This window comes from Gopherus flavomarginatus, chromosome 1 (assembly GCF_025201925.1).
Source record: "Gopherus flavomarginatus isolate rGopFla2 chromosome 1, rGopFla2.mat.asm, whole genome shotgun sequence".
NCBI classification, from domain to species: domain Eukaryota; kingdom Metazoa; phylum Chordata; order Testudines; family Testudinidae; genus Gopherus; species Gopherus flavomarginatus.
The window spans coordinates 177,777,884-177,792,978 of NC_066617.1; the positions used below are offsets into that span (position 1 = coordinate 177,777,884).

General features: G+C 45.2%; 1 protein-coding gene across 6 annotated transcripts in view; it reads left to right on the forward strand.

Moving 5' to 3' along the window:
• Window positions 1-15,095, forward strand: part of EPHA6 (EPH receptor A6) — a 917,633-nt gene that overhangs the window by 676,790 nt on the left and 225,748 nt on the right. For all 6 annotated transcript variants that reach the window (XM_050957100.1, XM_050957118.1, XM_050957110.1 and 3 more), the window contains one exon: window positions 10,883-10,991. In XM_050957100.1, the coding sequence (XP_050813057.1) occupies window positions 10,883-10,991 (109 nt within the window). The remainder of the gene's footprint in view (window positions 1-10,882; window positions 10,992-15,095) is intronic.

Genomic DNA, 15,095 nt, shown 5'->3' on the forward strand with positions numbered 1-15,095 from the left:
AGCCGAGGTGATAGCGACAAGGAATGCTGTCTTCCAGGACAGGTACAGCAGCGAGCATGTAGCTAAAGGCTCAAAAGGGGGACCCATGAGCCTGGTTAATACGAGGTTTAGATCCCAGGTAGGGGTTGGGTGTTTGACCTGAGGGTAGAGTCGCTCCAAGCCTTTGAGGAATCTGGAAACCATGGGGTGAGAAAAAATGGAACTGCCAGTTTCCCCAGGATGGAAGGTGGAAATAGCTGCAAGATGCACTCGTATAGAAGAGATCGCCAGGCCCTGCGCTTTGAGGGACCATAAATAGTCCAAGACAGTGGGGTCCGATACAGTTTGTGGAGTAAGGTCATGCTGGGTGCACCAGTGAGAGAAGCGCTTCCATTTAGCGAGGTACGTTGTTCGTGTGGAAGGCTTTCTGCTTCCCAGCAGCACCTGCTGCATGGAGGTGGAACAACGCAACTCCGATTGGCTCAACCAGACAGCAGCCATGCTGTTAGATGAAGGGACTGCAGGTCCAGGTGGTGAAGCCTGCCAAAGTCCTGCATGATGAGATCCGGACAGAGTGGCTGGGGAATCGGATCTGTCAGAGGAAGGTCAAGCAGCAGTGTGTACCAGTGCTGTCTCGGCCAAGCCGGAGCGATCAGAATTAGACGGGCTTTGTCCCTGCGGAGCTTGAGTAAAACTCGGTGGACGAGAGGGAATGGTGGGAAGGCATAAAAGAGCTGACCTTTCCACGGAATTAGGAACGCATCCGAGAGGGAGCCCAGGGAGCGACCTTGTAGGGAGCAGAACAACTGGCATTTCCTGTTCACTTTGGAGGCAAAAAGGTCTACGTGGGGAAAGCCTCACCTCTGGAAAACCGAATGGAGAATGTCCGGACGGACGGACCACTCGTGTGACAGGAAGGATCTGCTCAGTTGATCTGCGAGAGTGTTCTGGACTCCTGGGAGAAAGGAGGCTACTAGATCTATGGACTGGGCTATGCAGAAGTCCCATAGTTGGATCGCCTCTCGACACAGGGGGGAGGACCGTGTCCCTCCCTGCTTGTTTATGTAATACATGGCCGTTGTGTTGTCCGTGAAAACTGCAACACAACGGCCCTGCAGGCGTTGGAACGCTCGGCACGCCAGCCGGACCTCTCTCAGCTCTCGGACATTGATGTGTAACGTCAACTCCTAGGACGACCAGAGGCCTTGAGTGCGAAGCTCCCCTAGGTGAGCACCCCAGCCCAGGGATGATGCGTCTGTTGTTAGGGACATGGAGGGCTGGGGTGGATGGAACGGCAGACAGGCACACACCAGAGATGACGTTCGCCACCAGTCGAGGGAGCCCAGAACATTCGGCGGAACTGTGAGTATAATGTCTATGGCATCTCTGCCCGGATGATAGGCTGAGGCGAACCAGATTTATAGAGGAAGCATTCGCAGTCTGGCGTGCTTTGTGACGAATGTGCATGCAGCCATGTGACCGAGGAGGCCAAAGCAAGTGTGAGCAGAGGTTGTTGGGAAGCTCTGAAGTCTTTGTACAAGGGAGACTATAGCCTGAAAACGATGTGGGGGTAAACTGGCCGTTGCAAGGTTGGAGTCCAGCATGGCCCCGATAAACTCTATCCTCTGTGTAGGCACCAGAGTGGACTTTTCCAAATTGATTATCAGGCCTAGACGTGTGAACAGGTCCTTGATGATGGTCACATGGCTGATGACTTGTGCCTCGGAGGCCCCTCGAATAAGCCAGTCATCGAGGTATGGGAAGACATGTATTCGACGACGACAGAGGGAAGCTGCGACGACCGCCATACACTTCGTGAAGACCCGAGGGGCCGAGGAGAGGCCAAAAGGAAGGACCGTAAACTGATAGTGTTGATGATTCACCACAAAGCGCAGATACCGTCTGTGCGGGGGGTAAATTGCAATGTGAAAATATGCGTCCTTCATGTCGAGAGCGGCGTTCCAATCTCCAGGATCCAGGGAAGGAATGATGGTTCCCAGGGATACCATGCGGAACTTGAACTTTTTGATGAATTTGTTCAGTCCTCGCAGGTCTAGGATAGGCCGGAGGCCCCCTTTTGCCTTGGGGATTAGGAAATATCGGGAATAAAACCCCTTGCCCCTTAATTCCTCCGGTACCTTCTCTATAGCTCCGATTGAAAGGAGCCTCCAGACCTCGTGGAGGAGGAGTTGCTCATGAGAGGGGTCCCTGAAGAGGGACGAGGAGGGGGGTTGGAAGGGAGGGGGTGAAACAAACTGAAGATGGTATCCAAGCTCCACCGTGCGTAGGACCCAACAATCTGAAGTTAATTGGGACCACGCAGGGAGGAACGGGGAAAGGCGGTTGTAGAACTGAAGGGGATCCTGGGAGGCAATTGGTACTCTGCTCTTGGGTCCCGCTGTTGGTTTGGTGGGACCGGAATTGTTACCCCCTTGAGGTCCAGACTGATGTCTGCGGTTGGTACGACCTCGTCTTCTGGCAAAGTCTTGCCTTGGCCTAGGTAGAGGGTAAGGGCGCTGAGGTTGGGAGCGGAATGACCGTCTTTGAGTCTGAAGTGTATGCATTCCCAGCGAACGCATAATTACGCGGTTGTCCTTGAGACTCTGCAGTCTGGGGTCCGTCTTTTGTGAGAACAAGCCCTGTCCATCAAATGGCAAGTCTTGTATGGTATGTTGAAGTTCAGGTGGCAGGCCGGACACTTGGCAACCATGATATACGTCGCATGGCTATTCCAGAGGCGACCGTTCTAGCTGCCGAGTCGGCGGCATCTAGCGAGGCCTGTAGGGAGGTCCGCACAACTCTCTTCCCCTCCTCCAGGAGTGCTGTAAATTCCTGGCAGGAGTCCTGGCAGGAGTCCCAGGTGTTGTAGTTGTACCTACTCAGGTGGGCTTGTTGGTTCGCAACCCTGAGTTGGAGGCCTCCCGCGGAATAGATTTTCTGTCCCAACAAATCCATTTGCCTAGCTTCCCTAGATTTAGGCACAGAAGCTTGTTGGCCGTGGCGCTCCCGTTCATTGACGGACTGTACAACCAATGAACATGGAAGGGGGTGCACATAGAGGTACTCATACCCCTTGGAGGGAAGCATGTACTTCCGTTCGACCCCTCTGGCTGTGAGTGGGATGGATGCTGGGGATTGCCAGATAGTGTCTGCTCTAGCCTGGATTGAACGGATGAAGGGGAGAGCCACTCTGGTTGGTGTCTCCACAGACAAAATGCTTATCACCGGGTCCTCCACCTCTGGAATTTCCTCCACCGGTAAGTTAATATTCTGGGCAACACACTGCAGAAGGTCCTGGTGTGACCTGAGGTCAGTTGGAGGTGGACCCAACGATGATGTCCCCGCTACTGCCTCATCCGGAGAAGAGGAGGATGACAACCCAGGGACGAGTGGGTCCTGCACTGACTCCTGATCCTGGGGGACCTCCGGAGCCGTAAGATCGTGCGGTTCCGGTGCATGGGTACTGGTTTCCTCTGTACCAGCCGGGGGAGGTCTGCTTACAGTGGCCTCTGGCACGCGGTGCTCTGAGTGACCGGATTGTGATGGGCGAGCCGGTTCGCCTTGGGCTTGATGATAAGCCCAAGGTGTCCAAAAGGACCACTGATGAGGTCCGTGGTCCGGGCCATGGGTATGCGTGTCCGAATCCCCATAGGAAGCACTGTCCGCATGGGATGAGGCAGATGGTGACGAGAAGGCCACGGGGGAGCTGAGGCTGATTGGATCAGGTCTCTGCATCCAGTCGATCCTTCTCTACGCGGTACCGGAGAACGGTACCGGGAGTCGTATTGATGCCGAGAGTGGGACCGGGACCTGCGACCAGCGCAGTGCTGGGAGGTCAACCGGTGCCTTGAATCTCCGTGCCAAGATCGGCTGCGAGAGGTACGGCGGTGCCAGGAACAGGACCGGTGCTGAGAGTACCGAATCGGCGACCGGGATCTCAAGTGGTGCCACGAGTATGACCGGTATCAAGATGGAGAGCAGTACTAGGACTGCGAGCGGCATCGGGATCGGGATCGATGGTGGGACCGAGAGTGCCTGCGGGACCTGGATCATGACCGGCAACGTTCGATGGTACCAGGTGTCATAGTATGCCCCCCCACTCTGAACCTTAGCATCCAAAAGATGGGGTACCAGCATGAACCCCCTGTCATAAACAGATAGCTAAGGGTTAATGTCTCTTTCACCTGAAAAAAAAAGTAACCTGAAGCACCTGACCAGAGGACCAATCAGGAAACAGGACTTTTTTCAACTCTGGGTGGAGGGAAGTTTGTGTCTGAGTTCTTTGTCTTCTGCCTGAATCTCTCTCAGCTAGAGAAGGATTTTTCTATTTCCTGCTTTTCTAATCTTCTGTTTCCCAGTTGTAAGTACAAGGAGATCAAATAGTGAGTTATATGGTTTTTTTTTCTTTTGTATTTACATGTCTATAGTTGCTGGAGTGCTTTAAATTGTATTCTTTTGAATAAGGCTGTTTATTCATAGTTCTTTTAAGCAATTGACCCTGTATTTGTCAATACAGAGAGACCATTTGTATGTATTTTTCTTTCTTTTTTATATAAAGCTTTCTTTTAAGACCTGTTGGAGTTTTTCTTTAGTGAGGAACTCCAGGGAATTGGGTCTGCAGCTCACCAGGGAATTGGTGGGAGGAAGAAGTCAGGGAAAAACCTGTGTGTGTTAGATGTACTAGCCTGACTTTGCATTCACTCTGGGTGAGGGGGGAAGAGAGATTGACTCTCGGTAATTCTGTTCTCCAGGCTGGGAACGGGGAGGGTGGAATCCCTTTGTTTAGATTCACGAAGCTTACTTCGGTGTCTATCTCCAGGAACACCTGGAGGGGGGGAAGGGAAAAGGTTTATTTCCCTTTGTTGTGAGACTCAAGGGATTTGGGTCTTGGGGTCCCCAGGGAAGGTTTTTGGGGGAACCAGAGTGCCCCAAAACACTCTAATTTTTTGGGTGGTGGCAGCAGTACCAGGTCCAAGCTGGTAACTAAGCTTGGAGGTTTTCATGCTAACCCCCATATTTTGGAAGCTAATTTTGGAATCCAAATCTGGGATTAGGTTATTGACACCCCCCTAAGCTTAATTACCAGCTTAGATCTTGTAGTGCTGCCACCAACCAGGAATTCCAGTGCCTGGTACACTATGGTCCCCCCAAAACCTTCCCAGGGGACCCCAAGACCCAGACCCCCTGGATCTTAACACAAGGAAAGTAAACCCTTTCCCCCACCGTTGCCTCTCCCAGGCTTCCCCTCCCTGGGTTACCCTGGAAGATCACTTTGATTCAAACTCCTTGAAACTTAAAACAGAGAGGAATTCACCTTCCCCCCCTTCTTCACTCCCCCTCCCAGACTCTCCCTGAGAGAGAGAGACAGTAGTCTTAACACAGAGAGAAATCAGGCTTTTCCTCCCCACTTCTCTTTTTCCTCCCACCAATTCCCTAGTGAGTGCAGACTCCCTCCCCTGGGGTCTTACACAAGATAACCCAAAAATCAATCAGGTTCTAAAAAAGAAAAAGCTTTTAATAAAAGAAAGAAAAAAAAGTAAAAGTTGTCTCTGTAAAATCAAGATGGAAACTGTTACAGGGTCTTTCAGCTTATAGACACTAGGGAGAGTCCTCCCCCCAGCACAAATACAAGTTGCAACATAGATACAATTCTTCCAGCAAAATACACATTTGCAATTAAAGAAAACAATCAAAAAGACTAAACCGCCTTTCTAACTGGTACTTACTAAATAGAACAGAAGAGGCTGTTTCGGAAATTTGGAGATATCTGCTTGCATGTCTGGTCCCTTTCAGAACCCAGAGAGAACACCAAAAAAACCCAGAAAGCACAAACAAAGGCTTCCCTCCACTGAGATTTGAAGGTAGCTTGTCTCCTGATTGGTCCTCTGGTCAGGTGTTAGCCAGGTTTACTGAACTTGTTAACCCTTTACTATCTGTTTATGTCACCAAGTGAAGATGGCCTCATCATGGCAGGCTTGCCCAATGATTGAACAACCCGCACCAGCAGTGCCAGGGGTTGAGACAGCTCTGGCTCCGTCAAGGCAATCAGTTCTCATGCTGTGGAGAAAGTCTCCGGCATAGAGGGCATGATAAGCTCGACCACAGCATGTGCCAGGGAGCTGATAGGCACCGGATTCGACGGCTCTTGTGAGACCGGAATCAATGGTGCAGAGGTCTGCAGTGCCGCGGCAGTTGACGGTGCCAGGCGATCCGACTTGTTACGCTCTGACTGCGGCGTAGATACAGGGGCCGCAGGAGTCTTATGCCTCTTGCTCCTTGGGGAGAGGGAGCGGTGCCGGACAGAAGCTTGGACTGGTGAAGGCTGGTGCCGAGGAGCCTTTACTGTAGCCGTGCGTTCCTGTACGGAGGCACTTGTCCCTGGTGCCGCAGACGGTGCCGAAGATGGAGGAGTTAGAGCTGCCTCCATCATAAGTTGCTTCAGGCGAATGTCCCATTCCTATTTTGTCCGGGGCCTGAAAGCCTTGCAAATTCGGCACTTGTCCGCGAGGTGGGATTCGCCCAAGCACTTTAAACAGGAGTCGTGCGGGTCTCCTGTGGGCATCGGCCTATGACAAGCCATGCAGGATTTGAAGCCTGGTGAACCTGGCATGGGCCCCCGTACTGGGTGAGGAGAAGGGGCTAAGCCCCGATTCTCTTTAACTATATACAAAAACTACTACAATAACTACTAAAACAAAGTTAACTAGAACTATAGAAAATCTAACTGTATACACAATAACTATATAAACGAGTGAATAGCTAGGGAGGTGGAGATCAGCTAATCCGCGCTCCACTGTTCCAACGACCGACACGGGCGGTAAGAAGGAACTGAGGGATGGATGGGCCAGCAGGGGTATATATCAAGCGCCAAAGCGGCGCCACTCCAGGGGGCGCCCTGCTGGCCCACCTAGTGTTGCTAGGGTAAAAGTCTTCCGACGAACGTGCACGTGGTGCGCACACACCTAACTGGAATGGATATGAGCAAGCACTCGAAGAAGAACCTCTGCTTTTGACAAATGCTGCCTTACAAGGAAATGACATCTCTCAAGGGGCAAGAGATTGGACTAATTTTAGTGAATTGTACGCTATGAAACCAAATTTCCCCTTTAAAAAGGCACTGTAAAACAATTCATGTTTAATATAATAATACACTACCAAGAATATAGTAATTTAGTAATACATTATCAAAAGTATAACTGAGGGGAAATAAAAGAAAAGAGGAGATAGCAAGATACAAAGCTGATGGGGAGGGGAAGAGTGATGGAAGAAAAAAGCAGGGAGGTGGCAAGGGCGGAAAAATACGTAACAGAGACATGATAAAACTTAAAGATTTTATTACTTAAAACCTAAAGGTCAACTTTAAAATATAGTTGAAAAAATGAAAGAATGTGATGAAATAGATCAGACAGAAGGAGGTGCATATGCTAAAATTTGCCTAGGACAGCAAAAGGCCTGATTAACCTCTGCTTTCAAGAATTTTGTAAGAAAACTGAAAATTGCATTTGCTTTATTACTGTATTCCCATTCCATAGCCAGAGATTCCTGGTGGGCTTTTTTGTGTGTGTGTTACTCATTGCACTGTGCTTTTATTGATTTCTATAAGGATTTCTTCAAGCAAAAATAAGCATTTCCATCACTTTACAGGCCTTAACTACTTCTCTGTCAGTTTTTACCAAACCTACATTTTCCAATTATACTTGTCTGTCATTTGACATTTTTATCTGACAAGTAAATTAAGGTCGTCAGGAAGAGTCAGACTTGAAGGGACCCTTTGTAGTGATGTGGCTAGTTGAAGAAAATCCTAATATATTGGACTCTGACATATCTGCCATCATGGTAGAAGAGAACAAGAGGAGCAAAATAATCACTTTCTAAGAGTATACAGTCCCAGCTAAGAATCATACTGGTTAAAGACAGAAAAGATCAATTTAGTCATTGAGTCCATCCCCCTCCATGTGCAGGATATAGTCCTGGTTAGAGGACTAATGTTATCAAATTGATATATTACACTTCATTTCTGCTAAAAAGCCAAGAAACAACAGTTCTGCTAAACAGAAATGATCCAGAAAGCCTGACTTCTGCTCTTCTGAGTTTTCTGCATGATGGTTATTTGGGCTATGGAACCAATTTTTATCATCGTCAACTCTATCCTTCTCCAATATCCAGAACTTTAGTTATCAGGAAAGAAAGCTTCAGATTGTCCATTTAGCAGCAAGTGTGTATTAAGTATGTCCAGGCACAGGTAGTTAGTGTATCTGAACCCTCATCATATTCCTTCTGCCCCTGCTGAATTCATTGCTCCTGCATGCCTTTTTTTTCCTATTAAACTCATATTGAAAGGGCTGCAGTTTGTCCTCTAGTCCCCACTTCAAACGGTAGCAATATGCACTCATTTAACATTTTCTTCTCTTTTTATGGCTTTAAAATGTCTCTGGCCTTAACAAACTCTGCAGCAGTTTAGCAGGGGCCCCAACAGTTGAGAGATGGTATTCAACACTTGATCTGAAGGCCTGGGCTGATGATTATTATTTGCACTATTACTTGTGTCACATCATTTTTGTTAAGTTGATTTTTTCCAAGTAAATATGACTCTATTGAGTATAACATGATGCAAAGTCTAAAGTCATTCCCGCAATATCACTAGTTACTGTTTGGGAGCTTAACTATTTAGTGAGTAGTTGATAAAAGGTTTCACTATATCTTCCATTCGAAGATGTATGTATCTAACTTGTCTGTGAAGAGTTTATTGACCACAGATACTGAATGCAGTATTGTAATTTATTGTCTCTACATATTTCCATTAAATTATAGAGACAGAAACCGAATGCCAGAGATTTAATACCTTTTTTTTATTGCAAATTGGACATAAATTACTATTGCTTTTATTTGCTTTGACGACTGTTGCAAAGATAGCTCATGCTATTTATTAGTTGCTAAATCTCATAAAAACTAACAAATAGAGAACAGATGGAAATGTACTGGAGGGTGATAACTTTCACATAAAATTAGGTGCAGATAAAGATCCTCGGGATTACAGAGCAAGAGAGATAGAGACAATAGAGCCAAATCCTTCTCTCATTCATAGAGCATCTAAGAGACTGAGGCCTTGAACTGGTCTCTAGGCACTACTGCAATATAAATGTTTAATATTAATATAATAATAATTAATAATTAATATGATCAGACTCGCAGAGTCAATATTTTCAGGTGATTTGCTGAGACCCAATGTCTGTTGGAGAAAATGATAAGAACAGACAAATCTTGAGAACAACATTTTTTGTTGTTTGGATAGAGTGCAGGGAGCTAACAGATGAGCCTGAACTCAGATCACTCTGACACCCATTAGTTCCCCTGAAGAAAACTGACTGGGATTATTATAGGTAATTAGTGAATCAAACTAATGGACTGGACAAGCTAATGAGCCAATTAGCCCATCAGCTCAAGATTGATAAAGAGGCAGAGGAAGGAAGTGCCAGGTGAAGAGGAATAGGGCTAGCTGAGTCCAGTCTCACAGAGGCCTCAGGGAAGGGAGACTGCTCCTCTGTGGTCCTTAAGGGAGGACGAAAAGCACAGGGGATATTCTAAACAATACTGTTGCATAGGACTGTTGCATAAAGATGTTGGTGGAGAGAACTCAAATGGTACAGTGAATACACAGCCAGTGGAGTCGGAGCTAGTTTTTGGGGTGCAAAGAGGCAGTCTGGGGTCATGTTCCGCTACAGCTGCCTTTCACCAAAGCACCTTATAGTTAAAACTGTACAAATATGTTAGCAGCCTGAAGAGCCTGTGCTGCAAAGGAACTCCCACATGCTAAATAAGAGTCTTGTCATTGGCTTCTGTGGGGCTCATTTATATAGTCCATATTATCCATACAATATTGGAAGATTTTCCCACAGAATGAATGCAGACTTGGGCTTAGTGTTAAGCTGACTAAATAAGTGTGCTGTCAATGTGTCTAGAAGTTTGCTAAACTTGGACCCTGGCAAATTGCAAGAGTTTGGGAATTCCATAGGCCTTCCTCTGATCATCTTGTAAAGCTTATACTCAAGAAACCACAGTATCTTAGCAACTGTGACAGAATATAAAAGAATGCCAGTTTATTCATATATCCAGGCCACAAACCATTTAGGATTTTAAATATATTTTTAAAATATTGGAATATAATTGCTTTGCCAAAACCCTTATAGACCAACTGCACGTCATGAGTTTTCTTGTGGTTGGAAAGAACACAAAGCATTATTTTTTTACTATTACCTTATTACTATTATTATTACAATTATCTAGTGTAGTACAGCTTTGGGCTCTTTTAAATATGGGGCCTGATTTTGACACTATAGTTGTGTGTGCAACTGTGCACTTTGCATGCACACTACTTCGTGTACACATTGCTAGCTGGAGAGTCTCTCTAGCCATCTGTATGTGGTAGTGTACATGCAAGCTATATGGATAATTACAGGACAATACAGTGTAAGTTTGAAAATCAAGTTCAATTTTAAATTTCATAATTATTGGCTATTTTTATGAGCTGATAGCTCCTGGACATTCCAGCTATTTTTGACTGTAATTTTTAAGCTTTGGCAGGCAGGAGCAGAAGTTTCAGGACCAAATAACAGAGGAGAAAATGTTTGTGCAGTTCCCAGGTATCTCTTTAATCTCTCTCTGTCAAAACCGCCTCCCCACCTTCAGGAGCAGTGTAGGGAACTAACTACCTGCCTGTTGACCTCCTCTCCTTCCCTCCACAGGCAAATTCCACCGACTGTCCTCATTAACCACCAGAGAAGTCATTGCAACTTTCAGTTCTTATAGCGTAATCAGGCATTTGGCTAGTGGAATATTATGATCCTTTCTGCATGTATCCCATTCATGGAAACTTTAACCCTTCTTCTCTGTGTTTCTGTTTCAGCTTCTGATATAGCTGCGGAGCAGGGGCAGATTCTTGTAATTGCCACTGCTGCTGTTGGTGGATTCACTCTCCTGGTTATCCTCACTCTGTTCTTCCTAATCACTGGGAGGTAATTCATATTACACTGTACTAGTTCACGTAGGGTGAGATTCATCCCAATGAGTGGGCTAACATTAGTTAAATCATTACTCCATAGCTTATGTGGCGAATAGGGCCTTGTGCAGTCCAAATGTCGTGGTGTATGTGACCCTTATTGAATGTTGACAGCTCTCCCAATTTTAGTGAGAATCTTCTAATATTTGGTGTTTTCTTTCAAACCCCACTCCTAGAGTCATCTGATTAGGTGAGAATCGCTGCATTCATTTTTTCTAGCCCTCCTTGCCAAGAACAGCTTGAAAACTTGATCCAAGTACACCCTAAAGGTTCAGAAGCCAGAAGGCAAATAAAAAGAATCACAAATATATATTTTTTATTTAAATCTCCTGATTTTAAACCAATTTCATGATGGGGGGGCTTGACTCATTATTTTGTGTGCTTGCAGTTAGCAATAGTGCTTCCTCTATTAACCTATTTTAGTAGCCTATTTTTGTGACCACTTTCTGTATTAAACTTTAAAAAAGAATACATATCCAATAATAGATGTAGCAATTGAAATACACAAAGAGAAAATATGCTTTCTGAAATCTATTGCCTGATCGGTTTTTGATTTTTTATATATATCTTGTTTATGAAAACAGTCCAGTCTAGTGGTAGAATCATGGTTTTACAAATCTAAGTACAGATCGGGAAAATGGTACCAGAAACAGAGGGAGGACAACTAAGAGAAATGTGATCAACTTAAGTAAAGGAAAAGTTAATTGAAAACCCTTAGAATTAACATACTAAGAATAATACTAATTAGATTGTAGAATAGTCTCCCCAAAGGAAGTGGTGAGAGTCCTATTTGCTTGGGATTTTTAAAATTAAGCTGAACAAAGCCGTATTAAATCTACTTTAGCAAACATTGATGCATTAGCAGGGGATGCACTGGAAGACCTATTAGGACTTACCCAATGATTCTCTTATTCCATTTCCATTTCCTTCCTTGTAATACAATACTGACTGTTCAGTTTACTTCACTTGATATGATGATCACGATCTAATACTGACACTGTGTTAATTGGATGAGGAGTTGCTTTTATTCTATTGGCCAGATTCTGCTCTTCCTTACACAAATGTAAATCTGGAGTAAATCCATATAACCTCAGTGGAGTTACTACCACTTTGCCCAGATGTAACTGAGATCAGAACCTGGCTCCCTGTCAGTGTGAGGAATCATGTGTCTCAGATCCTCCACAAAGAATACCCATGCAGCAGTCTCCCCCTACCATGTGGAAAAATGGACTCAACCACTTCCGCACACCCCTGGGCCCCAGGATGGCCTCTTTCTCACTCCAAGGTTTCACAAGAAATGAGTATGATAGCTAAGAAAGGAGAGGGCCAGATGGACAGGTATCACCCCTGTCCTGTACCCGATTCAGTTTCCAAAAAAAAGACAGTGTGTTCCCACTCTCTTTTGTGCCTGGGATCCCTATGGCCAGTGAGAGTCACTGGTTATGCAGCTTCTCTGGGGTTGTGCCTCTAGGAAACAGGAAAAGCTTCAGGGAGACAAAGCTTCTCTAGAGACATGAGGAGACTCCACAGAGAGGTTCTTTTGTTTTCCTGAGGGGTAGGGGATCCCACAGCCTGTCTCATGGGGAGGGATTGTTATGCACAAACTGTGGATTCCTTTCCCCCACACAACATAATGAAGTGGAAGTATCTCCAAAGAGGAATTGTTAGTGAGTTCCTCCCTCTGTGTCGCACCTGGTTTTTGCGAGGGAGGGGGAATCTATGGATTGCGTGGAACTGAACACTGTATTTGCTCTCCTGCTTAGAATCTAAGCTTTCATTTGATTGACAGAGGAAGTTCTAGCCCTCCTGAATGTGAATATGTCCGTCATTATGTGAATGAATGCACTGCTTTCTTGTGAAGCCTGTAACATGACAGACCAAAACACAATAGAACCAGCAGGAATTAATATTCCATTAAGATAAATGGGAGAAGTTAACTTCAAAGACTAATTGTGACCAATTAAATATTACTAGTGTAAGCAGAGATCTTTACTAGTAGCTACTGCTGAAGATACTGGAAAATATTATATTGTTTCAGTGGAAATAAGGATGGATTCAGCCAACAAAGACAGGAAAATTTTGAAAGAAATGATTATGTAGAATCATCAAGTGGAATTCCTGAAAAATAATGTGAATGCATCTCTTAAAAGTAACTCGGTAATGGAATAAGATTAGTATTGATGTGGATATTCTTGAATTCTTTCTACTTTCATTCTTTCTCTTTGCTAATGTTAAGAACATCAGAGATTCTTTTAGCTTTCTAACACCTTACTGAATGGAACTTTTCAATTATATAAGATATGGATTCATTTTGAAGTATCTCTTAAACACAGTGATAAGACAGTATTCATTGGAAATTATTCTCTGAAGACAGAGTGAGAAAATTTTGAATAAATACTCAATTTACTATAGGATTTGAGGCAAATTTCAGTGTGAAAGATTGGATTGGTACCCTACAGATGTGTTCTGCTTCACTATTTAGAATTAGCAATTTGATGGACTGTCGAATCACAAGGCTGCTGATGAGTCTATTCATATTAAAGAGGCATGGTGAGATAAGCACCTGCTTGTGACTTCAGTGAATGATTATCCATTAAGAGCAAATAGGAAGCATTTCCATCAGTTTCAGATATTAAAATGAAAGATGCAATGACTTAGAGCCACAAAAATTATGGGGGATGGATGGCTAAATTCCAGGGAATGCAGCTTTAAAGCCTGTTATGATTTATTTTGGTCATTAGAGAAATTATTCCTCAGTGTTTTGTCCTAAGCTACCAATAATGAAAACGTGTCAAAACTGAGAGACTCACTGTTTCAACCCAGATGAGTGCTCCCTGCTGGACATGGACTAAGCTGCTGCAATGCACAGTGGCGCTCATCACCGTTTGCACATTACACATGGTGCATACCACTGGCAGCAGCAGCACCACCCATGGAGGTAAAAAAGGCTACCCAGTGAGGGAAAAAGAGAGCCCTTAAATATGGGGGATTGCTACCGAGTTAATGGGATCACAGTGCCACTTACTACAGTTTGCCTGATAGATCCTCTGTCACAGTGGAGGGACCACCAAACCAAACCAAAGTCGAATGATGCTGCGACCCCTAAAGTGAAAGTGGTTCAGCTGAGTGTACCATGTCAAAAATTTCTGGGAGTGCCCTTGATACTGGATGCAAACCTTTGGTGCTATGTACTCTTGACTTGCTGGGGCTGGGCAGAATTGAGGCACTGTCTCTCAGGCTCCAGGTGTCTAGGCATAAACTCCTGGTGCAGTTGCCATATCTGCCCCCTACTTTTGGCATTGAGAACACTGTGGTCCAATTACCTAGGCCCTGAAGCTAGTGCCAGCTCTCTCAAACTTCCACAGTAGCTGTTGCATGCTCTCAAATTTCCACTTAAACTGTGGACCCACTGATTTGCTGTTGCCCCCTTTGGAACTATGTGACAGTGTAAGGAAGAGACGTTGCAGAGGGATTTCTAAACACCCACACCTTTTGTCACAGAAAGCATACAAGACATACAGATCCATGCAAAAATAATAAATATCTTTGCACAAATACCCTCCCTTCAGTGTCCTCACTACTCCAAGGTGGCCTTTGGGATTTGGTTGGTCCTTTTAGGGTCCCAACACCCTCCTGCTCCTCCTGTCCAGTCTTTTTGTTCTGGTTGGTGAGAGAAGGCTACCAAGAGAAGAACTTATCCTTTTTCACTTTCCAGTCCCCTCTATCAGGTAATCCTCCAGGCTAGCCTCAAAGCCTCCCTTAGGTTATCAAGGTCCCCATTAGGTGATCCTTTGCTTGGTTACAATCCGCCTGAAGTCCAGACGAGATGAAAACTCTTTTCTTGGAGGTAGGCCATCCTCTGCAGCATACCCATTATGTTGCCAGGACAAAGTCATTCATGTTTGACAATCCTTGATCGCTCATCATTGCTTGTCTTCTGTCAACACCCCTGGAATTACAGTCCAAGATGAAGGCAAAAAGACAACAGGCAAAGAACAACTCACAACCAGATGGTGCTCACAAAGCAAAATGGAGTTTTTAGTTTGATATAAATACATTT